This window comes from Gadus morhua, chromosome 7 (assembly GCF_902167405.1).
Source record: "Gadus morhua chromosome 7, gadMor3.0, whole genome shotgun sequence".
Classification (NCBI taxonomy): domain Eukaryota; kingdom Metazoa; phylum Chordata; class Actinopteri; order Gadiformes; family Gadidae; genus Gadus; species Gadus morhua.
Genome location: NC_044054.1, coordinates 21831400 through 21857503, shown reverse-complemented (window position 1 = coordinate 21857503; position 26104 = coordinate 21831400). Strand labels below are relative to the sequence as shown.

Genomic DNA, 26104 nt, shown 5'->3' with positions numbered 1-26104 from the left:
TATTGGTTCTTGCACTTTCTCCCTCTCAAACACATGAATCGAGTGGGAGACGGGTCGACATGAACTCAGGATCTGGGTCAAGTATAGTCTGTGTGTGTGTGTCTGTTTGTGTGTATGTGCAAGCACTCATGTGTTCACGATTACGATAAACTTGTCTGTGTGCGTTTGTGCGTGTGTGTGTGTGTGTGTGTGTGTGTGTGTGTGTGTGTGTGTGTGTGTGTGTGTGTGTGTGTGTGTGTGTGTGTGTGTGTGTGTGTGTGCATACACACATGCATGGGCAGTGTGGGGAGGTTATTTTTGATAATGCGGGCCCCTCCGTCTTTCGTTCTCTCTCTCTCGTTCTCTCACTATTTCTCTCTCATTCTCTCCCTCCCTCAACTTGCTCTTCCTCTTTTCGCGTCTCCTCTTTTGACTAATCTCAATGCATTCCACTCTGTCAGCAGCATGCCGGACAGAGACCCGCCATGGGGGGCGTTCTGTGAACAAACCAAGGTAGAGAGGGAGAGGATCTAGCCACAGTCCTCTGGGTGAAAAGTTCCCCACTGGGTTGAGCTGTGTGATTCCATCGGCATGTGGTTTGCACATGCACCTTCCATCATCCTCCTTATTAAAAGCGATTCTGGCCGACCCTCTGCAACCACAGGCCAAGCAACACCCCAATCACACCACTTCACTTCCCATGTGACACAAAGGCCGAGAGTTGTACCACAAACATGAACATGAGGCCGGCCAGGTAGCCGGGTGCAGGGGTAGAGTCAAAGTGGGCCGCAAGGAGAGCCGGATGACGGATGGAGGTAAAGATGCAATGTGAACCTGGGTGCAGGTATTGGAAGCGGATAATAGAACGCCACCGAGCTTCCGGTTTTTTCTGGGTCCGCCACTAATGCATTGTGGGCTTGTAATGTGGTTTCACCAGCAGAACACTGTTCAGACGGGTGACCTACAGGCTTTTGGTTAAAAATAAAATCAACAACCCTGGAAAGGAGAGTGGGCGAGGGTGGCACCCAGAGTGTGTGGTTCGATTTGTGTGAGTGCAGCGCGAGGGATCGGTTGTCAGTTATATGGGGTGAGGGGGTGGGGGTGGTGCAGTTATGCTTCTCTATTTGTGAAAACATAATTTCAGCTTTTCTATGTACAGATAGCAGCACTAACTTGAATTCAATGCCAGGTCCAGGTAAACATTTTAACAGTGTCAGAGTTCACAGCACCTCGCTGAAATGGTTGGTGGTACACAGAAAGCGTACTTTTTATGGTGCATATAAATATTGTGTGGTTTGCTTGGACTGAAGAAACCAACACACAAGGGCTACTTCATAGACAGATAAGAAAATCTGCGCATCATAAAAAAATGTGTTTGACTCACATTCAAATCAAATGAGCATTTGGTTTATAACCAAGGTTGTGAGCTGTGTCATTTGCGACTTTCATCTTGATAAGCGCATTCTTTTCTTTTTATTTCAAATCGACTTCCACGGTCCTGACTCCAAACACCTCTTTGTCTCTGGCCCTCCACAGTGTCAGAGTGTGACACTGTCGGCCCAACATTGAGAGAGAGAGAGAGAGAGAGAGAGAGAGAGAGAGAGAGAGAGAGAGAGAGAGAGGCTCAATAAAAGCAGTCTAAAAACCAGGTAGAGAGGGAGTTTAGCTGTCATTTAATGACCAAGCCTTTACATATAGGATTACCACTGCCCTTCTTCTAAAATACATGACTCTCTCTCGCTCTCTCTCCCTCTCTCTCTCTCTCTCTCTCTCTCTCTCTCTCTCTCTCTCTCTCTCTCTCCTCTCTCTCTCTCTCTCTCTCCCTCCCTCCCTCCCTCCCCAACAATCTCAGGTCTAGCTGCAGTCCTCTCGGTAAACCTTCTGCTGTATAGCAATCGGTTGAATTGTGCAATTTCATCGACATGTGCCATACACAGGCACAGTCCATCATCCTCCTTACAGGTTATTAAAACCCAAGATCTTTTCTCTTCTCTCTCTCTCTCTCTCTCTCTCTCTCTCTCTCTCTCTCTCTCTCTCTCTCTCTCTCTCTCTCTCTCTCTCTCTCTCTCTCACTCTCTCCCTCTCACCAGTGTACAATAAAACATAAAAAGCAGCGCGATAATCCAGTGAAATTTCAGCTGGGAATGCCAATTGGAATACCAAAGCAAACGGTCGCCTGCATCCATACTGGAGCTGTGTGTTGTGTGGTGTTGAAAGCCGAGGTTACAGAGGTAATATTCCGATGCTGTTCTGTAGTATGATTTCCACTGTGTTTTCGTTGTGCAGATAATTGGAAGGTAAGGTTGTAGGCGGACACACATACAAAAATGGAGCAAGAAGTGGTGTCATTGTTGTGAGAGAGCCTTTTGCCGTGTTGCTCTTGGAAAGAGTGACAAAGGGACAAGGAGACGGGAGAGCGTTATTGTTTTGCACTTACACAAGAACTGGCCGACAGAGATCTAACGGGAAGGAATCATAACACGTGACACGCCAGGGTAGGTGGTAAACATAAGGGCTAATGCTACATGCTAAGAAGAGCGAACTGGAATGAGCACCGTCGCACATCAAATCGAGAATAATCGGGCACAGAGGAGAGAAAAACGAATCTGTAAACCACTTTTCCAACATCATTACCCATGTTGAATTATCTACTGGTTTTCATGAGACATAAAATGAGCAATACCAGCTGTGATTGTGTTTCATAGCCCCCATATGCGTCCTAATGCCGTACATATTCGCTTTAATTCTAAAGAATGTTGGCAAAGTCCCAGCGCTAGAAAGCACGGGCAGCGTAGGTTTGATTAAAACCGAAACAATTTAATTATCCATAAATCCAGTAGTTTATTGAAAGGGAAATGGGTCTGGACTAGGCGTCATGAAGAGCTATTCAATTATACTAAAAAAAGTAAGCTCAGTTATGAATGTTCTTTGTGTAGACGGCTGATAAACTGGTAAAATGTCCTTCAAAGTTCCCACAACCCCATTCACTCGACAAAGGCATGCAATTATTTTTGACCATTTTATTCCAGTGTGCAGAGGTTGACACTTAGGTTTCAAAAGCACTCGCCCATCGGGCAAGTACTAAACTTGCCCGAATTAAAATCAGAATCGTGAACCGGCCTCTTTTTGCCAGGCACCCTCAGACTGAAGCTGAATGTTAGCTTCCACATGTTGTGTTTAAAAAATAAATACGTATCTTTGTTTACTTATTTGTCAAACGGTCACATCGTGCCATGAAGTGATTTTAGTCCACCACATCCTATTAAAGATATCGCCCAGTTATATGTAGACCTGCAGGATTCATGCAAATGTACATAACTAAATGTCCATGGTAGTAGCAGAGATATGTTCTTTTTTAACTTTCACGTTTCTTGTAGGTCTAACTGAATAATCACAATGGCGTTTCTAGTAGTGTTATCAGTCACAATACTGGATAATCTAACATCGATACTATACCTGGAAAAATATCGATATTCGATACCATTTTCGATACCAGGGGAAAAGTTTTTTTCAGAAAATAACGTACCCAAAGTAAATAGAGTATATCTCCACAACTGCAAGGGCGATAATTTCATCTTGGTGCCAAAAGAAAGATTGTTGTGCAAGTGAAATATTCAATGTGGATAATACTTGTTTATAGTGAATAAAGCCATGGAACACAGCATAAGTGGAAGATAACATTTCCACCTGAAATAATTATCAGTTGGTCGTTATCAGTTGGTAGCGTTGTCTTACTATTAGACCCAAATAAAGGTAAATATCTTACAATTTTGACACTTGACTACTCTATTTAAAGTTCAGGGCAAATATAATCGAATGACACCAAGCCAAACACTCGCAAATACAGATATGGCCACTAGATTGCGCTGAAGAACATGTGTTCTGATTAAAGGCAATTTACCTTTTTTCTAAGAAACCTTCTCTTAGTTATTGATTGTAAACACCATGTTTAGTTGCAAAATTTGGACCAGACACTGGATTATCTGTTTTGTGCGATAAGAATCAACTTTGTGGACAAAAATCACAAAGGTAAAACTTAATTTTTGGTTGTTTAAAAGAAAAGGGGACGTTTCTTCTTAAATTAATCCCAAATCCACTTTCACACCGGAATTACCCTTTAACTCGCTGTCCGAGAGAAGAGAAGACAGCGCGCTGATCAATTGCAAATACATCTATTTTGTGTAATTTTGCGGAACAAAAGGTTGTTCTGCAGTTTTTTTTTCAAAAAACTTGAATAAATGACCTTTATATTAACATCCACCCAAAATCCATGCCCGTTCGGGCAACCAGAAATCAATCTCAACTTGCCCAAATATTTATTTTAGTTGCCCCGGGCAAGCGGGCAAACGTTAGTGTGAACCCCTGAGTGTGGGTCCCAACCTGTGTGTGTGTGTGTGTGTGTGTGTGTGTGTGTGTGTGTGTGTCTGTGTGTGTTCATTTTTTAGTTGTACATTCACGTTCATGTACACGCACGTCTCCTTGCCTTTGTGTGTGTGTTCCCAGGCGTATGTGTGCTTCACGCTCGCTTTCATTCTCCATAGCACTCAAGCAGTAGCACGACGCAGATAGCTTACCACCGCTGCCTTGCCCCTGTCCAACATCTTGGCCTTGTCGATGATCTCCGGAGCAGACGGCCTCTCTGTGGAAACAAAGGCCAGAGAACTGGTGCTGAGAATCATGCGTATGTAACCCAGATGCAGCAAGGAGAAGAGCTCGTCTTTTATTTATTTAGAATAATCCTGCTTCCAGTGAGGGACATAAACAACTCTATTTGATTGACAGGTCAACGCGAGGTGCCCTCCCCAAGAACTGTGGGAAGAGCAGGGAAGAGATGACCGCTTAAATTGGCCTATTAATCGATGCGCAGGTGAAGAGGTTATGCGTCACCGTCAAACTGTTAGGGGTGATATTCAATTTCTTATCGACCAAGAGGCAGACAACTTTAATTAGGTGGGAAAGGTATATCCAGGTTGAACATCATAATTACCAATTAGCTACCCCGTCCCTCTCTCCCTCTCGCCCCCTCGCCCCCTCTCTCCCTCTCTCTCTCTCTCTCTCTCTCTCTCTCTCTCTCTCTCTCTCTCTCTCTCTCTCTCTCTCTCTCTCTCTCTCTCTCTGTGATTATGCTGAGTTTGCCATGGGCACACATTTTGACATGTTTATGCAAAAGTATGCTAAACCAAGCTATAATTGTGAAAGAAGTAGCATATTTGGCATTGGTTCCAAGGAGCATTCGATCCTGAAGCAGAAATTGAATTGACTCAGTGTGTGACAAATCCACATTCGGAAAGAAAATAAAACCTTTAAAAATATATGTTTTTTAAGGAGGCACCTGGATCCTCTCTGGAAGGATAACGTCAGGATTATTCATACTAGTCCCAATTTTTCCATCATTTTGGGTCTGAATGACTAATGCGAACAACACTCTTTTTAATTGGTCCAGTATTGAGCCAGAGCACTTCAGCCATTGAAGCCATTGCATTTTGTGGGCGCAATGTAACCCCTAGGGGCAATAACACTACATCAATGCACTTCCTCTAAAATTGCTTGTTTTTGCCACTGACAAAATGTTATTACAAAGGTGTGTTTACTTGTTGCTAGGTCGGGCGTTCTCGAGCACAGCAAGTTTTGAAACACACACAAAAAAAGCCTTGTGTCTTTTTTGACAGAACTGCAGTTCTATTGTTTGGGGCGTAATGTCATTCGTTGCGTTGGGTCAAAGTTGAAATAATCTCAACCTTGAGGCAAGTCCCCTCTAGCGAGGTCAGGCATTTCCTGGAAACCTAAGGAGTTCAATGCATTCAACATGTCTTGTGTGATTCACTTTAAGTGTCAGACTTCATTATGGAAAGGATCTTTACAGAGAATTACTGTTTCTTTCTTTACCTTTACATACTCCACTAGTAAATTATATATTATGGGCAAATAGGGCTGAGGTTGAAAAGATTTCTGTCTGGAAGCAAACTAAGAAAATGTGTACCCTCTGGAGGAGTGACTTATTTTAGGCGAGAAGTCAACTAATGACCCTTGTCAAAACTCTCGACAAAGTTTTTGAAAAAGTTTTGAAAGACATGACTCAAGTGGCCCTCTACAGGGCAGATTCCTTCTGCCCGTTTTGGGTTACCTGGTTACGTCAATCTAGCATCTAGCTACATCCAACCAGATCTGAATGTAGAGAGTGGCGATGGCTAAAGGCCAAATTCTCATTATACCCCCGCCCTGAATAAAAAACGGTCAAACTATCAAAAGCAGAGGAGAAGGCAATTTTTCAATATTGGTCAAACAAGTGTGATGGTTTTCCCTTAAACTCACTGTAGATTTCCACAGTCACAGGGTACTCCAGAAGGTTACTTGTGGACACCATCATGCAGGTGAAGACCCTCCGGTCCGCCAGGGATGCCCCACTGATCAGAAGGCTGGAGTTGGCGGCGATGGCCACCCGCTCAGCGTAGTCGCTCTCTGCCTGCACCGTGGCCTCCTGCTTGTGGGCCTGCTTGACCAGCAGGTCCCCAGAGGTCCCATCGTCCCGCTCCTGAAGAGGTACGGGGAGAGAGAGAGGCGGGGACAGGGAGAGAGAGGAGAGAGAGAGAGAGAAAGAGAGAGAGAGGGGGGGGGGACAGGGAGAGAGAGAGAGAGAGAGAGAGGGGGGGGGGGACAGGGAGAGAGAGAGAGAGAGAGAGAGAGAGAGAGAGAGAGAGAGAGAGAGAGAGAGAGAGAGAGAGAGAGAGAGAGAGAGAGAGAGAGAGAGAGAAAGAGAGAGAGAGGGGGGGGGACAGGGAGAGAGAGAGAGAGAGAGATGCGGAGAGGGATAAAGAGAGACAGAAAAACGTTCAGCGAGTCAGAGTGAAAGAGAAAAAGTTAGAAAGATAGAGAGAGAGAGAGAGAGAGAGAGAGAGAGAGAGAGAGAGAGAGAGAGAGAGAGATGCAGAGAGGGATAAAGAGAGACAGGGAGAGACAGAGAAAGATAGAGAAACATTCAGCAAGTCAGAGTGAAAGAGAAAAAGTAAAAAGATAGAGAGAGAGAGAGCGGATAGAGAGAGAGAGAGAGAGGGGGGGGGGAGAGGGGGGGGAGAGAGAGAGAGAGAGAGAGAGAGAGAGAGAGAGAGAGAGAGAGAGAGAGAGAGAGAGAGAGAGAGAGAGAGAGGGGGGGAGAGAGAGAGAGAGAGAGAGAGAGAGAGAGAGAGAGAGAGAGAGAGAGAGAGAGGGGGGGGGGGGGGGGGGGGGGGTTCGGAGCAAAAGGAGGAAAATAATAAGTTAACCAGTGGGATGGGACGGGTGGTAAATGAAGCTTGCGGTACAGAAAATAGTCCTGGTACTAAACCAGACAGCTGTGGCACTGACACTTAATACGGCGATCCCAGCAAACGATTGTGTATTCACTCTGAGTGAGGTCTGTTGTTTCACATCTGAATCCTACGTTAAGGTTGGAGGAATACTAAAGGCCTTGGGCTTCGAGGAATATTCCGGGTTGTTTTTCTTGGTGAACTCAGTTTGAGATGAAGTAACGAAAAAGAGCAGAACAATGGAGAGCAGAAAAAATTAAATTTGACACAGCGCTAGACCATTAGTCATGTCATTTAACAACCCATTGGTAAATTGGTCTGTGGAGATAGTTTATTTTAATAGGAACTCAGAAAAGCAATAGGCACTAATTGGGCAAATAGGTGCTCTGCAACAACGTGTCGTAATTCTGCCGAAATCGCAGCCTGTGAAGTGTCCCTAACTTACGACGTCATCATTCTTCGGCTATTTTCGCAGTTTCGAGGGTCAACTTCATGTGTGGCGACACACATCTTGGCTGGCTACAGGGTTCACTGGTTCAATTGAGAACTGCTTGTGTCAGACCTAATTCAACAGGGTTAATTTTTTTGAGTCACCGGAGGAGTGATACGCAGAAAAGAAAAAGGGAAGTCGTGCAGCACATGAGGTTCCGTGGAAACTAACGTTCTTATCTTAGCTCGTGGTTGGCTCTTCAAAGGAATCCCCCAAGTTCCTTTCTGGGTAAAACTGAACAGGGCCTTACGGTAAAAGTATATATCCGGTCTCGGGAGTAACCCACTATAGAAAGCAGATCATCAGATCATCTGTTCATCGTGGCTGGCATGTTTATTCACCATCCTACATCTAGCGTAAAATAACCTATAGCCCTTCAAACAGCATCATGGAGGGGATGGTGGCTCATACTTACGTATTTCCATTTGATGAACATCAGGCCCTCTGGTGGCGGGGCGCCTTCGTTGCACGGCACAACCACCGTCTCTCCGTAGAGGCCGCTCACCGTCCCCAAGCCTTGCGCTGCAAAACAGCAAAGGAGAACATGTTTTAGACACACAGTTGATGGCATAACATAAGAGCCATGGTTGGGGGGGGGGAGGGGGGGTAGTGAATGGAAACAGAAATAGTGGTTTGGGCGCTTTGGAAATGTACAGCGATCGACGGTTTGAAACGGTTTCCTGGTATGATTATAAAACAAGGGATACATGAGCAGTTGCTGTAAGTCTGTATGGCGCACCACCCCACACCCACCCCACTACTCAAACCCTAAAACCCCTGTATCTCCATAATTTTGTGGCTAAATTTCCGAGGGCAGATTCATTTTTACCTTGTTTATGTTTGTATGTAATGTTCTGTTTTAATGTCAGGTGAGGCCAAAGGCATTTGTCCTTTCCCAGGTTGGATAATAAAGTTGTTGATTGTATTCTATTCTATTCTAATCTGTTCTATTCCATTCTAAAGCAAGAGGGCTTGGCCTGCATCAGGCAGGTGTAGCATACCTAATTGTCCAAACAAGCGTGCCTCATGTGGCACTGATTCAACCCCCCCCCCTTCCGCTGGCTGGGAAACGGAGATAGCGGCGTCGGATAGTGAGACGCTGAATCATGCATGCCTCGATTGAAGCTGATGTGGCCTCGCCCACGGAGCCCAAAGAACCCTACAGAGAGCATTCAGGGTGGCTCTGTGGTTCAGTGGCGCAGGCAGCCGGAGGGAGGGGGGGAAGGGGGGCCGGCGAGGGGGGGAGACAGCTGGATGGATGGAGGTCACGGTGGAGTTGATGGGTGCCGAAAAAGAGGTCTCCACGCTCCACCGCTGCCTCTCTGTGAGCTTTCAGCACGGCAGTCCGGAACAAGCTGGAGTTTCGCATTCCGGTCATACCGGAGCTGTGAGGCCATTCATTGTCCCCGCGTGTGCGTGCGCGTCGGCTGTGTGTGTGTTTGTGTACACTGTCAACCTTGGGTTACATGACGGGGCGGGGTGCAGGGGGGGGGGGGCGGATGCCCGAGCGTGGTATGATTCTATGTCGATGACCGCATGAGGAAGTGAAGCAAAACATTTTGGTGAATGCTGTAAAATGTGGCAAACTTCCTCATCATGAGATCAGGCTTCATCACTGTTAAAATCAGATGTTTTTTTGCTTTATGGGCTATTATCGTCTGTCTTAATGTCTGTCTGGCGAGTTCCATTGCATCTTAGTCATGCCAGGCCAGGGTACTACCCTCCACTCATCATGTCATCCCTAAGGGGACCCCCGTACCGAGACTCCACAGGAAGTTTGTTTAGTTTTTCCGGATCTTTTTTCTTTCTTTCTTTTTTCCCTTGCCCCTTTGAGGACTTGGGGTCAGGGAATTTCGACTAATCCCATTTAAATGAGTGGCTGTTTAGGCCATTGGAAAGCGATGAAATCCGAAAAATAACCTCATGCACTTGGAAGGATTTTTCGACATCTTCAAAGGTTCAAAAGTACGCATGAAAAAAAGGGAATATCCAATTACAAAGATTTAATGTGACGGGACAATTATAATCAATCATCACATCACATTTTGATTCCAGTGACATTGCTGGTTTCAATTGTGTTTCAAAAGCTTTTATTCTGACACCGATGACAATCATTTTTACATCATGCTGTATATAATCATATGCGGTATCATAACTACATAACTGCTTTACGACGCCTTTCTATAAAAGTAAATAATATTGGCTCTGTTGCTTTTTCTCCATCTAGATAGCAGTCTCAATAATCCGAATGCCTCAGAATCTAAAATCCAGCCACAAAGTTGTGTGCAAAACATATCTGTATCCAAACAATCGTTGTTATGCTACGGGTCTCATGAAAGAAATGTGAATTAATGCAATGCAATTGATTGCAACAACAAAGAATCATAAAGAGAGCTATTTGCCGAGACTGGGCTCAATATAGCGGTGTACAAAGAAAATAATATCTATCATAGATAACGTAAACAACATCCACCATGGTAAATTATGAAAAACGTGCGTCTGGCAGAGATGCCGAGCACCAAGGTGGGGTCGGACCACGGGAGACGCTGCCTAAGGCTGGGTCTTAATCCCTTGAGGTGCGAGGCGAATGGGTTCACGCCGCTTTGCTGAAATGTCAACCGCTTCTAACAGGATGGCGGTACTACTACCGGTTGGTGGGAAAACCGACAGAGCGTATCTTTGAATTTCACTTTTGTTTTGGAACAGTACGCTATTAGCAAAGGTTCATAAATAAGCCCCATGCTTTCTGCAGAAGGACAAAGCCTGCTTCAATCTTTTCCATCATAGTGTGTGTGGGGGTGTCGGCAATCAGCTGCTCAACATGTAAATGTTGAATAAATCTTAGAAACTTATGGCATCATTAAAGACTGAAAAGTCAATTGTATGCCTGGAAACTTTTCTTTTCTAATGTTTGTTTTTTTCCTTTTCAAGCAGATCAAGTGGACTACACATACAAAGGGAGAATGATTTAATTATGAGTTGGGTTATGTTTGCAGGGGTAGCAAAGTTAACGATGGAGATGGTGAAGAGGCGAAGGTCTCTGGACAAATAAAGATCAGTTGGTAATGCCCCTCTCCTTCCCCTTTAGTTTTTATCTACGCAGGTGTGGAACGTCATGGCAACAGGTAGTCAGTAAGGGAATTATCAAGGAGGGAAGGAGATTAGGGGGGGGACAGACAAGTGAATAAATGCTGCCCTTTCTTTCTTCTCAATAAGGATGCTATTGTGTGTTTCTTTCAAGGCACAGTCGCGGCATGAGGAAGCTCTCTGGGAGGCTAAACTCTATATTGGGTTTGTATCACCGCAAATATAAATCCCTTTAGGGAGGAAATGGAAAAAAAGCTCAAAATATATTCAAGTGTACAACTTTATAAGACTTTTCCTCATGAAAGATCAGTGCTAAAGGTGATGTTAATGCCAAGTTTGCAGTTTCTCCAGAAGGTATTAAAGTACAGAGTTGTTAAACCAGGAGGTGTCTTTAATGCCTATTAAACACCATTTTGGACACCTTTTTTTTTCCAATCGTTTCATTCATTGTTCTACTGTACTTAATAACCATTGGGGATAAATTGGTTGATAATAGTTCAATGGACGACACCAAAAAAAAAGATTTGTAATTAATAATTCATGTGGTCACATGCTTATCAGAATTAGAGTTGAATTAGGAAGAGGAATACATAAACCAAGTTCTTATTTTTTGGCTGATGCAAAGGAAACAATAGATTGCTAATTAGCGCAGCAAACTCCTTTGTCCATGTCCATGTATGCCTCAACAAAGGAGCACTAATTGCCTTGATACAGTTAGACATTACATTCAGAGAATTTGCTTGCATTCAAGTTTACCTATCAATGACATAGTCGTCTCGTAAACATAAAAGGAAAAACTAAGGTTTCTCCTGTCTCCAGGTTTCTCCAGGTTTCTTCTTCCCTAAACTGAGGGAAAATAGCTCGGAAACATATACCTGGGTGCTTTCAAATCCAAGTGCTGTGTTGATTCTCCAGTAATAGCCATTGCGGGAGTTATAAAACATTTTATTATTAGGTTGCATATCTACATCTCTCCGTATATAATTGAACCCCTTAAAGATAATAGAAACAATGTACTACACTGCAATTTAGATGTTCTTTCTTTCTTTTCTCCCTATTGGGTCTGGCTACCCTCCCCAACTGCAGAAAGGACTTGGATTTGATCCTATTCCTCCAACAAAACGTCTTCTCCTTGCCCTGCTCAAACAGAAACTGACTCCATTGTCTTCACCACTTTCTCTATCGCTACCACCACCACTACTTGTTTTTTCCAAAATGGAACACACAGCCATGTTTCCTCTGGCAGCTCGTATACAAGTGGCCCTATCTTAAAGATTAGCCAACACCCAGACAACGTTCCCTGGGGGACGGAAAACAGCTCCCTCGCTTACCCTCGACATTCAGGAAACCTTTTAAGCATTGGATCATCATTTTTAAATACAGCAAGACGCTGCGGAAACACAATTCAAACGCGTGTTGCTGCAAACCGCACCCTCCGATAGACTCAGAGGAATCAGTCGAGCACTGAGAGGATTATGTTCACATCGCTGCATAGGCAACAGCACCGACCGACGGCAGGCTCCGCGTACGCAAACCCAACATGGGCACCTGCCAAACACCGGCCGCCTCAACCTCTCACAAGTCACACTTCTTTTTTCAAAATGAAACGGTTTGAATGGTTGTTATCTATTGGTTTCACTCTGAGTGCACCTGTGAGTGTGTAGGCACCCCTGTATAGGGGTGGTGTGTTGTGGTGTGGTGTGGAGAAAGCGAGAAAGAGGTAAGGCGATAGTGATTTTCTAGTGAAACACACGAAATCAGAGTGAGGCTCTTGATTTTCCTCTGCCGTAATCAAGGGTAGATAGATCTAGCGGGGAGGACAATGAATTTAACAGCGTGTGGCAGAGCAGAGCATCATCAAACCACGTTTAATCAAAAAAAACCGAGGACTTAAAAACAACCATGGCTGGCTTCATTTGGTTTCCTCTACAGCCCACTAAGGCTATCTCTGGTTTCTCCTGCTCTCTGAATACCTCATGTGTAGGTAAGATATCTTACACACACATGACCTTGGTATGAGAGGGACGGGGAGTGTTTATTCACTTCTTTGTATGTACTGTTCTGGCCATACTTAAACCATCCTACCACACCACAAGTGCTCTGCCAAGTGCAGAGGCGAATCATCATGACAATGTTGCTCAGCATACCATCCTTGACATTGCTGCCCAGTGGATGACTCTTTCACTCTTTCAGTCAAGCGATGATACAAAGCCACTTCATCCACATTGATGGCATGGAGCATCCTTAGCTTAGTGTCCCCCAAACACAAAATCTTGAGTGAGTCCCAGTAAGCAGGATGATGTTTGTGGCAAGGACAGTTTGAGGAAGGGTCAGAAATGAGGGGGTGTTTAACCCTGGAAAAAAAGAAAATTATCCCAATAATTGGTGATGACGGCGGCTTTTAAAGGCCCCCTAAAATTAAGAATTAACTTCCAACATTGAACATTGGTCTGTTGTAGGGCTGTCCCCGACTCTGAATTTTCTGAGTCGAATTAGATCTGCCTTTTCAGTCCAGAGAATCGACTATTCAGCGGCCGTGCGGGGCAGGTCTTTTGGAGGTTTAAAAAATGAGTTTTCTTTCTATTTAAACTCTGTTTTGGTAGGCAATAGGCCTTCTATATATGAAAATGAAAATAAAAAAATAAAAAAATAAAAAATAAAGGACTGACAAGATGATTAGACTGAATCGAATCATCGACTTTCATGGGACAGCCCTAGTCTGTTGACTGTCATGCAACATAGAAATAATAAAGTTCTCCCAATATTCTGAAAATTGCCATGGAAATTATCCAAACAAACCCCCAAAACAAAAAACAGCACAACAAAAATAAGCCATTGTTTAAAACACCAAATTTCCCACCCTGGTTTGTAGAGCCATTAGAGCAGCGACGTTGCGTTGGAAAAGAGGTAAATACAATACAACGGCTGGATTCAGCCACCACGGGAAAAACAAAACGAGGCAAACAAATGGTTTGGAATTAATGGCGGTTAAGTCGGTTTTTCGCCCGCCATGGTGCCGTATAATCGGATACCTTTGGAACATTGTCTTGAGAAAAAAACAAAAAAGACTAACAATCATGACTAGCGAGCTTTCCAAGCGGCGCCAAGCGAGCAGTGAAAATGCCATGGAGGGAACGAAATGGATGGAGCGTCCTGCGGGAATGAGAAACGGAATGCCGTGCCACCAGAAGCAGTTGGACACACTGATTGCTTATGAAAACCTTTAAGACTAGTGGCTTTGGGGCACTACTCACTCACCAACCAACTTTCAGCGTCCCGTTGTGTACATATACAAATATGAGAATGCACGCACCCCAATTATCAACTGACACTGTAAAGACGCTGTTTACCTGTTGCAAACCCTACAATGGGAATGCAACTCTGTGTTTATGTGTGTGTTGTAGGGGGAGATGGTTATATATAGAGATGAGACAAGGGACACCGGGAAAAGCCGCGGAGACGGAGCTGCTTATCTGAGCGAGCGATCGGAAGAAGGCTTGGTGGTTGTCAATCGGGCGGGGTGGCTGCTGCTGCTGCCGATGAAACGTTGATCGTAAGAATGGCTGAATATGGCGGCTGGGCGAAGGTATGCAGGGGAAATAAAGCAGGGATAGGGATGTCTGCTGCCTAGCCTTTGATTGTGCGGGTGTTATCACCGCAGACAGGCACAGGGGGGAGAAGGTGTTTACACACAAAGCTTTACACTCAGACATCGCCTTGGCAGACAGGCGGGTGCCACACGGGCCTTCTGCTGTTTACTGCCGTGCTTTACCCTTTTGAGTCGATGGGAGTATGAAAACATCGTGAATAACGGGAGCACCTATAAGAAACAGGGAGCGGGGCAAAGCCGAGCGCTAACACATGGACTTACAGATTTGCATCGATGTGCAACGGCTTGACACACTCTGGCTCCCACAGACAAGAAGGAGGGGGGAGTGAACAGTGTTGAGCTTTAGGGAGTGTGGCTATATCATGTTCGCCGCACGTGGGAGGAATTTAACGTATCAACCCATAGGAGTAAGGAGGAGTTCAAGGCCAGAATTTGGATAGGAGGAGGTTGGACGAACTGCATCAATGACAAGCGATTTAATCAGAGTTTTCACATTACAAAGTGCCTGCCAGGAGCCAATCAAAGGGCTGCCTCAGGATTCTTGAGGCCTAATTATCCAAACATTTCTGATGTACGGCTCCCTGGATGACATGGATGCCTGGCTCTGCATGATTATGAATGGCTGAATAAATGACTGCCCCGGAGTGGAAACAACTCAACGTAAAAAATAGAGGGACCTCTCAATCTTGGTGACATGAAGTGATTTTGCCCGACGTCGTTCGTTCCTCCATTCCTCTGTCTCCACACCCGCGGTGGTGCCACTTGTCATCTCCTTCTATCATCTATTTCCAAGGCTCGAGCATCTCAAACAGGTTATAAGTTATGGCCCCAGTCTATACCCCTAATCACACCCCTAATCGCGTACACTACTCTCTCCTGCCCGCGTCACTCCAATTACGTGCAAACACAGACAAAGGCTTTTCTAATGAAGGGTCTCCTAGACAAGGCCGGTACCATGAGAACAATTGATTGCACATTAAATAAAAGCGAGTGAGGCTTTTATTATTTATGTGTGTGTGTGTGGGGGGGGGGGGGGGGTGCTGCGACACGATCCAGGCCTGTTTGCTCCGCTCTGGGACACAGACTAACTGTGTCTCTCTGACAAGCCTAATAGCAATGAGCCCCGCGCTGTCGCCACTGTCTGGAGTTATCAATCCAACCAAGATTCCCCCCCTTCTCTAATGCCGTGAGCCGCTTTAACAAGCCCCGAGGTTTAAAATTGTTCAACTTTTGCAGCAAAACTCTTTTTAGTTGAATTCTTTTCAGATAAGAGAACAGAATTGATTGTAAAACTACAATAATGATAGCTCAATAACGCATGAATAAAAGAGATGAAGGTATTTTATGCAGTACATCCACTGAACAGAATACAACATAATAGAATATAATAGAATTTGAGCTAAAGTTGATCACCAAATAATCTCACTAACCCGAGATGAGTGAGTCGTTCCATGGAGTCTATCCACTGAACAAAATGGGAGATATAAGAACCAAGGACAGTACATTAGCCCACTACATAAGCTCATTAACAAGAGATGAATTAGTAATTCCGCAGAGTACATCAACTGTGCAGGACAGATATTCACTACTAACATCAGTGAGACATGATGATGACATCCATTATCTCAGATAGTCAGTCCTGAAGGTGAGTGTGTGTGATACATCATGACCTACTGTAGTTGGTATTGTAAGGCTAACTTCTTTCATTTCAGAAAGCGATACAGAAATGTTTCAACCTAGATGGCAGGAGAGAAGGAAAACAATGGGTGGGGGAAAAGGACAGTCTCTTCAAACATGTAGAAGGTCTTCAAAGCTTTGAGGAGGTGAAACAGGCATGGCTGGGTATCTGGAAGTACTGTTTCAAGCGTGGGTCTGTGTGTGTAGCTGCCTTTTCGTTCCCTGGACAGCCCTGCACGAGAAGAAAAGATAATAACCGTATATCTCTGCTCACCCCAGAGTGGGCCTGGGCGGGAATGAGCTGGTGTGGTAGGGCATGGGGGCGGCTCACAGCAACCTTGGCCCACCATCAAGTCGGATCACAATAATGGGGGATAATAACGGCCTGGCAACGCGTCCGGCTCGGCGTAATAGTCTTTGCTCGCTGGACACAACGCTTAGCAGCGTTTCCACCGGCCAAAAATAAAAATGAAAGCTGTAATCTCATTCTAAGGGATGTAATTGAAAGCGAGCCAGCGCCACAGGGCCAGGAAGTGTAAGTGAGCAGATGGTGATTAGCACCGCTGTGATCCACCACTCGGATGAGAACCCACCCCCCTTTTCTGAGCACGCCGGCGTGAACTCAGAGGCGCGTGTTTGTGGCAGATGCTACGCTTACCACGCGCACTGGAGAGACAAGAGAGGCGCTGTCCCTTCTCATAAATACCCCCCCCCCCCCCCCCCCCCCCTCAGTTCCCTGTTTCCCCCCCCCCTTCTAAGATTCGCTGCGCGCATCGCCAGTTTTTTTGATGCTCCATCGTGGCGTCTCCGTGAGATGGAGGACGGGGGTTCTTTCCAGCAACGCAAGACTTGAAACACGGCAAAATGAATTATTCTCACCAAGGTCATACAACCCGCTACCGGAGTAAAACATCTTCCATCTTAGCTGTCAAGGGGAGCGCTGAAAACACACCAGCACACACACGGAGGCATGGAAACCTGATTTCCGACGGATACGGCGCGTTCCAATGTTTTCCCAGTAATTGCATTTTTCATTATGAATGTTTTTTGTTTGAGAAAGTGCCAGCTTCCCATTACAAGGGGGCCAATGGGTTAAAAGTCAAGGGATTGTGGGATTAGACACCTAAGGGACGGCGGGTGGATGCCGTGTCAGCACTTAGGAGGAACAAACCCGTGCCATCTGCGAGGTCCCCGGGCCCTCGTGTAAAACTACACCTCCAGTGGCGTAGGGCCAGACTGCCGCGTTCTCCAAATCCTGCTAATGGATCGGGTTGCTGGCAAGCAAACAGGCAATTTGTCTTTGGCATAAACGGCCAATCAAGAGACCATATGCGCATCGATATGTCTGTCAATATCTGGCAGGAGGTCCATCTGTATCCTACTTGCCGCTACTCCGGAGGGAGACCAGTCTAAAGTGGTGTTCTGAACCCAAGAAATGCAAAGCAGGCTCTTCGCTGTGACCTTGAATCTCGCATTACAGAAGCGCTACAATTAGAACGTCTTCTGTGACTAATTACGCCACACCCACAAAGCTTAGCAGAACGTTTTCATTGAGTAAAAAGTGTCCAGTATTGATTGGCCCGAAGACTTCACACCAGATGAACCACAGGAGTTGTAGACCGCTTGGCTCATGTGTGTGTCTGGGACCAACTGAGGGTATCCTTGGCAACTCATTATTTGACTTTAAAGCCTCAGTGATGTTCAACTGATTTTTTTTTTTTAAGTAACCAATGTAGGGAAGATCAAAAGAAAGGTTTGAATCTTTCGGGACAAAACCGAACCATTAATAAAAAATGATTTAGAGTAGACAGGAAAAAACTCAACACAATATTCCTGTCACGGAACAACTACAGGCTATTATTTTCCCTCAGAGAATTCTCTTTAAGTATTTCAGAGAAATATCCCCTGAATTGCCTAATAGCATTCTTAAAAAGCCATTAGTAAATGAGTTCACTTTAGCCTACAATTTACTGTGCCCTTGTAAATATACAGTATTAAACCAAGCCAAACGTAAAATTATTACTTTACTGATTCTCCAGCACAGTGAGTTTTGTTCAAAGGTTTGGCATTATGGACCTTCTCATACGGAAAAAAACACCTGTTTTTTGTCTTCCAAACAGCCGCTTAGTGGAAGGGGTAGTGGCTGGAGTGACTTCTCTAAAACCTGAAGGCGGATGTTCAGAAAAACACACACGGCCACCTCAATCCCCATCCCTCTCATCCTGTTCTCTGTCCCTACTTGTTTGAGAGATCTTATTTTGTCTCCATTATTCAGACATAATGAGCTCTCTGCATTCCTCCAGGGTCTATAAAACATGCTAGCCATTGCTGATAGTTCTGCTTGGGCTTGTCTCATCCGAGAAAAGGAGGGTTTGTTTTGGGGGAGTTGATTGAGTCTAAAAACGGTCCGCAGATTAGCTGAGGCGAATGTACGATCTTTCTAATTCATTGTTGCCATGATGACATATTTTCAAAAGGGGAAAATATGAAATATGCAAAGCCAGGCAGACGACGGCAGGTGTGGGTACAGCAATCTTCTAATCCTCCTGAGATTTAGGGGCTGTTTTGTAACTGTGCATAATTATAAACGTGCCTAGTCGTTATAGATAAAGATTTGCAAGAGCAAGACCATTTAAATCAAAGGCAGCGCGAAACACTAGCCTAGCAGCTTGAGTCAAAGGCAAAATGGACATGCGATCAAGGGTTTGGCTGGGAACTAAGCAATGCTAATTACTGCCCTTTAACCACCATCGGTCCGTGAAGCAGCCACAAGATTTATACTTGAACTGACGTTTAGTGCGTTCCGGGCTGCTCCGGCTGTGTCACACACGACGCAAATATGCCAAAAAAACATGCGCTCTTTGAAATAAATGCGCAACAGATTACTGGGTGCAGGTGATTTAATGTTCCTCTGGTTGTCTACACCAATGCTTCTGAAGGTTTACACACACACACACACACACACACACACACACACACACACACACACACACACACACACACACACACACGTACACATGCAGTCAAACAGGTACACACATTCACGTACACACGCAGACAAACACACACATACACACACACACACACACACACACACACACACACACACACACACACACACACACACACACACACACACACACACACACACACACACATACACACACACCCCACCACCACCACCAAATACCACCCTCAGACAAACACACGCACACACCACCAGACAATTACGCGCACACACACCCACACACCCACACACACACACACACACACACAGACACACACACACACGCAAACCCACTACCAGACAAACCACACACACATCCACACACACACACACACACACACACACACACACACACACACACACACACACACACACACACACACACACACACACACACACACACACACACAGACAACCAGACAAACTCATGCAGACATTGGTGGTTGTTATGTGTGTGGGTGGTTGACTGAAGGTATGTGTGTGTGTGTGTGTGTGTGTGTGTGTGTGTGTGTGTGTGTGTGTGTGTGTGTGTGTGTGTGTGTGTGTGTGTGTGTGTGTGTTTGTGTGTGTGTGTGTGTTTTTGTTGGTTTCTGACTAGTAATTACAATAAGTAGCTGTGTAACAGGTCAGAACATTCTTTCATGGGAATTTTTTTTTTCGTGTGTTTTCCCAGTGAAGGCGGGACAGAGTAAATGTTTAAACTCTGTTCTGTTCCTTTGTGTCAATAACATGTTCTGTACCATGCATCAAAATGCTACTGATTTGGCATGTATGTTTTCCATTTCGGGCCGTTTGTTTGAGGCAAGCAAACATACTCTGCACTTTAGCCCTCTCACTGGTCCGGTCGCGTTCCAATTTAGAATTATTGCTAAAAAGCCTGCTCCTCCAACAAATATGCACTATACAGCAGCACTTTTTACCTCTCTCCCATACACACACACGCGGACACAAACACACACATACATCTGATTCGTAGAAAAGCACCCATGGGAACAATTTAAATAGTTTCACTTCTCCACAGGAAGTGCGGAGATTCGAGCTGAGTGCAATGCAGACGCAGACGCTCACTCATCTCAGGAAGACATAAACCACAGAGGTCGGAGGTCGGACGCGAAGTGTTGGTTGGCTAGGAGGAGTGGATCCTGACTATGAGAATGTGTCAAGAATTGCATGATTAAGACCAGGTTAATCCATGTTAACCCTGACATGAAGACCAAATGTTAAGAGTAGCCCATCAATAAAGCCAAGGGGTGCTTACGCTGTTCAGTCTGTACCGGCTGAAATATAGTATGTAATTCAGTAATAGGAAAGTTTATAAACCAAGGTTTTCAGGTTTTATTTTACTATGGAGTGGACCCAGCCAATGAAACATTCAAATCTTGCTTCTTTAAAGCAGCCTTGCCGCCATGGAATATACAGCTCTCACCAGAGAGAGAGAGAAAGAGAGAGTGAGACAAGGAGAGAACGAGAGAGAGAGAGAGAGTGAGAGCGAGAGTGAGAGATAGAGAAAGAGTGAGAGAGCGAGAAAGAGAGGGAGAGAGAGAGAGAGAGAGAGAGAGAGAGAGAGAGAGAGAGAGAGAGAGAGAGAGAGAGAGAGAGAGAGAGAGAGCGAGAGTGAGAGCGAGAAAGAGCAATAGAGAAAGAGTGAGAGAGTGAGAGAGAGAGGGAGAGAGGGAGAGAGAGAGATTGGGAGAGATAGCAGGAGATGCATGTGATATTGATCGGCTATAGGGCAGCAAAAGAGGAGACCCCGCCAAAGTATCGGGTCAACAATCTTCTGATGGTTTCCTCCACCGTACTTCGGCACTAGCCGCGCATTAAGATTGCATGAAGGCAAATTGAAGAGAGCCCTAATGAGCCTTCTAGACCGCTGCCCCAACCACCGCCCATACGGACACACACACACACATACTTCAACATGCTTTGCTCACTAATGGCTACATCGATGGCAAAAGAGGGCGGACATGAGAGAGAAAGAGAGACAGGGAGAGAGAGAGAGAGAGAGAGAGAGAGAGAGAGAGAGAGAGAGAGAGAGAGAGAGAGAGAGAGAGAGAGAGACAGAGCATCAATGCCTTGCCTCCAGTTAGTGGTTATTAGTTCAACAGTTAAGCCCCCCCCTGCCCCCCCACCCCCCCCACCCCCGCCCCTCGAGGCCTTCAGTCCACATTCCATCCTGTAATGTCACTACAGCCTCGTCTTTCCATGTTTACTCTCTGGTTGCTAGTAACTACTCAGGGATGATTGAAACACAGAGATAAAAGGACACGTTGTACTGTGTGCTGTAGCTCCCTTGGACACCACACCCTGTCCACCCCCCCTGCTCGAAACACAAACACACACCTAATCACGTAAAACCTTATGAACCACCATGAGTGAGTACGCATTATATCCACTATATCCGCATCGGTTCTCCTAGGAACAAATGTTTCATAATGGACTCTGGAAGTATTTCAATGGATTTATTTATTTGTGCATTCATGTAATATAATATTTGGGTGGTTTGTTTAGCTTATTTCTGGCCATTGAGACTAATAGGCCTCCATAATATTATGCAACTCCTTTTATTTATATATCAACACACCATGCATGCGCACACGCACCCATACCCCCGTACAAAGCGTCCCTCCACCCTTGCACGAGGCGAGTCAGAACAGAGGTGTACAAGAAAAACATGGCTTGGCTGTGTCAGCGATGTGTAGTGGGGATGATCTTTGCATGTCAAATCCTTTGTACGAACCCCCCCCCCTCCCAGCGGAAACAGGCTGGGCCAATCAGAGGACCATTGTACTCCTTGCGCTACAATATGGAGGATGATGAGAAAGCGACACGGAGAGAGATAGAGAGAAACAGAGAGAGAGAGAGAGAGAGATGAGGGGGAGAGCAAGAGAGATAGAGAAATATGGAGAGAGAGAGAGAGACAGAGATACATGGAGAGAGAGAGAAAGAGACAGAGAAATGGAGAGGGACAGAGCGAGATAGAAAGAGAGAAGGTGAGAGACATAAGGACAGAGAGAGACACGCTGACAGAGTGAGAGAGAGACATGGAGACAGAGGGAGACAGAGAGAGAGAGACATTGGAGACAGAGACATAAAGAGAGACATGGAGATAGAGACAGAGAAAGAGAGAGAGACAGACAGAGACAGAGACAGAAGTCACGTTTCCATCTAAAAGGTGAAGCGAATCTTTAGAACGTTCGCAGGAAAACAGTCATTCCAGGGCTTGTCGTATCCTTTTGATAACATCCTCTCTTAGGTCCTGATATATAGTGGATTTTTTTTTTTTTTCATCTAAAATAGCTGTAATGTTTTTTTCTGTGATGAGAGCAAGGAAAAGTTTTACCTCTTCAGCGGTCCACACTTATCTATTATTCACATTGGCCAACAGTTCCATGGACATATGTACATATTTATAATTCGAAATTCGTCGCAGCCCTTATACCACAGATACTCCAGGGTCTATAGCAACCTATATCATATATATATGATATAGGATGTCTACAAACGCTTAAAAATATATATATATTGACGCTGCAAGTTGATGTCGGCAGGGTTTCTTTGTGGCCGGTATTTTTTGTGTGTGTGTGTGTGTGTGTGTGTGTGTGTGTGTGTGTGTGTGTGTGTGTGTGTGTGTGTGTGTGTGTGTGTGTGTGTGTGCGTGTGCGTGTATGTACATGGGAAATTAGCAGAACCAGTCATTAATTAATGTGCTACGCATTATGTAAAAAAACAAGGACAGAAAACAATAAATTATCATTTAAATGCTCCCAGTAGTTGAGACACTGAGCTGTGCTTACAACAACCACAAACACAGAACACACACACAAGATTAAATACACAAATCAAATCAACCACCACAACAATGGTGATTTGATTTATGCTCCACACACACTCTCTTTCACACACACACACACACACACACACACACACACACACACACACACACACACACACACACACACACACACACACACACACACACACTTTTGTGGCTGTGAGAGAAAGGATCCCCCACCAGCGAACAGAAGACGATACGATAAATGCAGTCAACTGATACCACTATTGACTTGGCTGTTGATGACCTAACCCCAGAGATGTCCTCAGGTGTTGGCTTAACCTTATCATTAGCCGTCCTACCTGTTACTTCCCCTCCTCCGCCCCCCCCCCCCCCCCTCACTCTCTCTCTCTCTCTCTCTCCCTCTCTCTCTCCCTCTCTCTCTCTCTCTCTCTTTCTCTCCCTCTCTCGTCTCTATCTTCCTCCTCCTCTCTCTCCCGCCTTCTCGCTATCCTCACCCTCTGCCCTCTCCCTCTCTCTCTCTCTCTCCCCCTTTGTCTTCATCCTCCTCTCTCTCCCTCCCTCCGTCTCTCTATCTTCATCCTCCGCTCTCTCTCTCCCTCCCTCTCTCTATCTTCGCCCTCTCTCTCTTCCTCTCGCTATCTTCACCCCCTCCTCCTTCTCTCGCGCTCTAAGTTGCAGGAAAAAGCGTGAACTTGGAATGAATCCTTTGATCTGGCCCTAATCCCCAAGCAGTCGCTGCCAAACAGCCTTACAGTTTACAAAAAAAAGAAGAAATAAAAAATTGATTGGCAGCTCATAATCCGCGCCGATTTACGCTCGTGCAATGCACACACTCAAGCACACACACATACACACACACACACACACACACACACACACACACACACACACACACACACACACACACACACACACACACAAACCCACACACACAGACCTGAACACACAAACCTATTACACACACACAGAAATATATACACACACACACAAACAGAAACCCACACAGGCACACAAACTCACACATACACACACACACACAGACACACAAATGCCAGAGTACGACCCTGGCGGCTCAAGCCTGTCTTCCAGCTCATTAATCAGCAGTCACTGAGAGGAGAACAATGGGGCTGTTCTTCAGCCAAGGCAAGGTGTTTGTGTGTGTGTGTGTGTGTATGTGCCCGTGTGCGTTTGTGTGTGGGTATGTGTGTGCGCATGCCTGCGTGTGCATGCAGCGGATGTATGAGGGTGCGTTGGGAAAAAAGGCAGTCCGCATTGTTTTGCCACATACTGAGAATAAACGACTGACTCACCCACGCGCGCGTCCAGGCACGAATGCACGCGCACACACACACACACACACACACACACACACACACACACACACACACACACACACACAAACACACACACACACACACACACACACACACACACAAACACACACACATGCAGGCACACGCACACACACACAGATACCCAGATACACAAACACACAGACATACAAAAACATATGGGGGGGGCTGAGTAAGCATTCTGAAAGGATCTACCTCGATTCGATAACGCCATCTCAGCCTACATGGGGGCTGAACCATTACGGGGTACCCATTCAGTAGCCAGACTCACTTCTAGCTTTGCCAGGGGAAGAAGGAGGAGGAGGAGGAGAGGGCCGGGGTGCTAGTGGGTGGTCCCCCAATATCTTTTAATAGCCCCTTGACGTGGATCTCCCTCCCTCACCCCGTCTCTCTGTGTGGAATCAGTTGTTCGCGTCGGGTGTACTGCCAGAGGGGGGGTCCGTGTGAGAACAAGACCAGTTGGTATCGGTATGATTGAGTTGGTGAGGGGAGGGAGGGCAGGAGGTGGGGGGGGGGGGGTAGAGAGGGGTCAGGCAGAGGGTGACTTGGTCAAGGTCCTGGCCTCCGAGGCTAAACCCGGGTGGTAAGGAAGTCGGATGGCTATAAAACCCGCAATGCAGGAAAAATAAATGTTGCTTCAAACAAACAAACACACACACACACAGACACACGTGCGCAGAAACAAACACACATAAGGCACCATGCGGTTATTCAACAGCGCTGAAGGGTTGGATACTTCAAACACACACACACACACACACACACACACACACACACACACACACACACACACACACACACACACACACACACACACACACACACACACACACACGTCTAGGACCCCCTCTGGTTCCCATGCAGCGGCTGTCTAGTGTCCAGTGCTCATGGGCAGCCATTATGCTAATGCATGTGATATTTTCGCTCCAAAGGCAGTAAAGAAATCTACAATTTGTACCTAAGGTGTCAAAAGTGGCAGAAAGGATGGCGCCATGGATGCTTGGCACACGCTACCGGCTATTATACGCCACCAATCCCAAGCTGACAGCAAGGGGCTACGTATTAACTAGTGTCGGCTTACTTCTCGTTTGAAAGGTTATTGGCGAAAAGCTGTCAAACAAGTATACACTTCCTGTCTCATTAGCCTGTCTCCTAGCTCACTTCCTTCCCAGCTTGGTATGGAAGGTTCGTCAAGTCCACCTCCGGAGAGAGAGAATCGAGAGAGAGAGAGAGAGAGAGAGAGAGAGAGAGAGAGAGAGAGAGAGAGAGAGAGAGAGAGAGAGAGAGAGAGATCGACAGACAAACAAGTAACTGCTGATGTTGACAAAGGTAGGAGAAGGAGATAGGGGGGAAAGATGACGAGAAGGGAAAACAAACAAAATAAATGAGTTTCAGCAGTCGTCAGTTAGCCTGGCCGGGTGGAGATGTGGCGCCACAGTAACAAGGTCTGTATTAGAGTAAGCAAATCCATATACACAAATGCACACAAAAGCCCAATCAAATGTGCATAGGCAAACAGAGACGCTAACACAAGAATAATGACCACCCCTGGACCAAGTCAGACGCAAACATACACACAAACTTTGAGGATAAGACGCCTCTATTTTTGCTCTCTCGATCATATACATATATTCTACAGGCTTAATTAGCAAAAGAAAAACACCATTGTAAGATAAGTATTGCAGAAAGTTCTGTTAAATGTCCAATCTCTCTCCCTCCCTCTCTCCCTCTGTCTGTCTTTTGTCTACCATGTCCAATGACCCTCAAGCGATGTGATGGCTGGGAGGGACGAGGGTCAGGACGGGTCACACTAACTCTTCTCC

General features: G+C 45.6%; 1 protein-coding gene across 1 annotated transcript in view; it reads right to left on the bottom strand.

The window, feature by feature from the left end:
• alcama (activated leukocyte cell adhesion molecule a) overlaps positions 1–26104 on the bottom strand; it is a 75867-nt gene that overhangs the window by 19461 nt on the left and 30302 nt on the right. Inside the window, exons 2-4 of the mRNA XM_030361552.1 lie at positions 8168–8274; positions 6292–6511; positions 4554–4618 (exon numbers count right to left, since the gene is read on the bottom strand). Of these exons, the coding sequence (XP_030217412.1) occupies positions 4554–4618; positions 6292–6511; positions 8168–8274 (392 nt within the window). The remainder of the gene's footprint in view (positions 1–4553; positions 4619–6291; positions 6512–8167; positions 8275–26104) is intronic.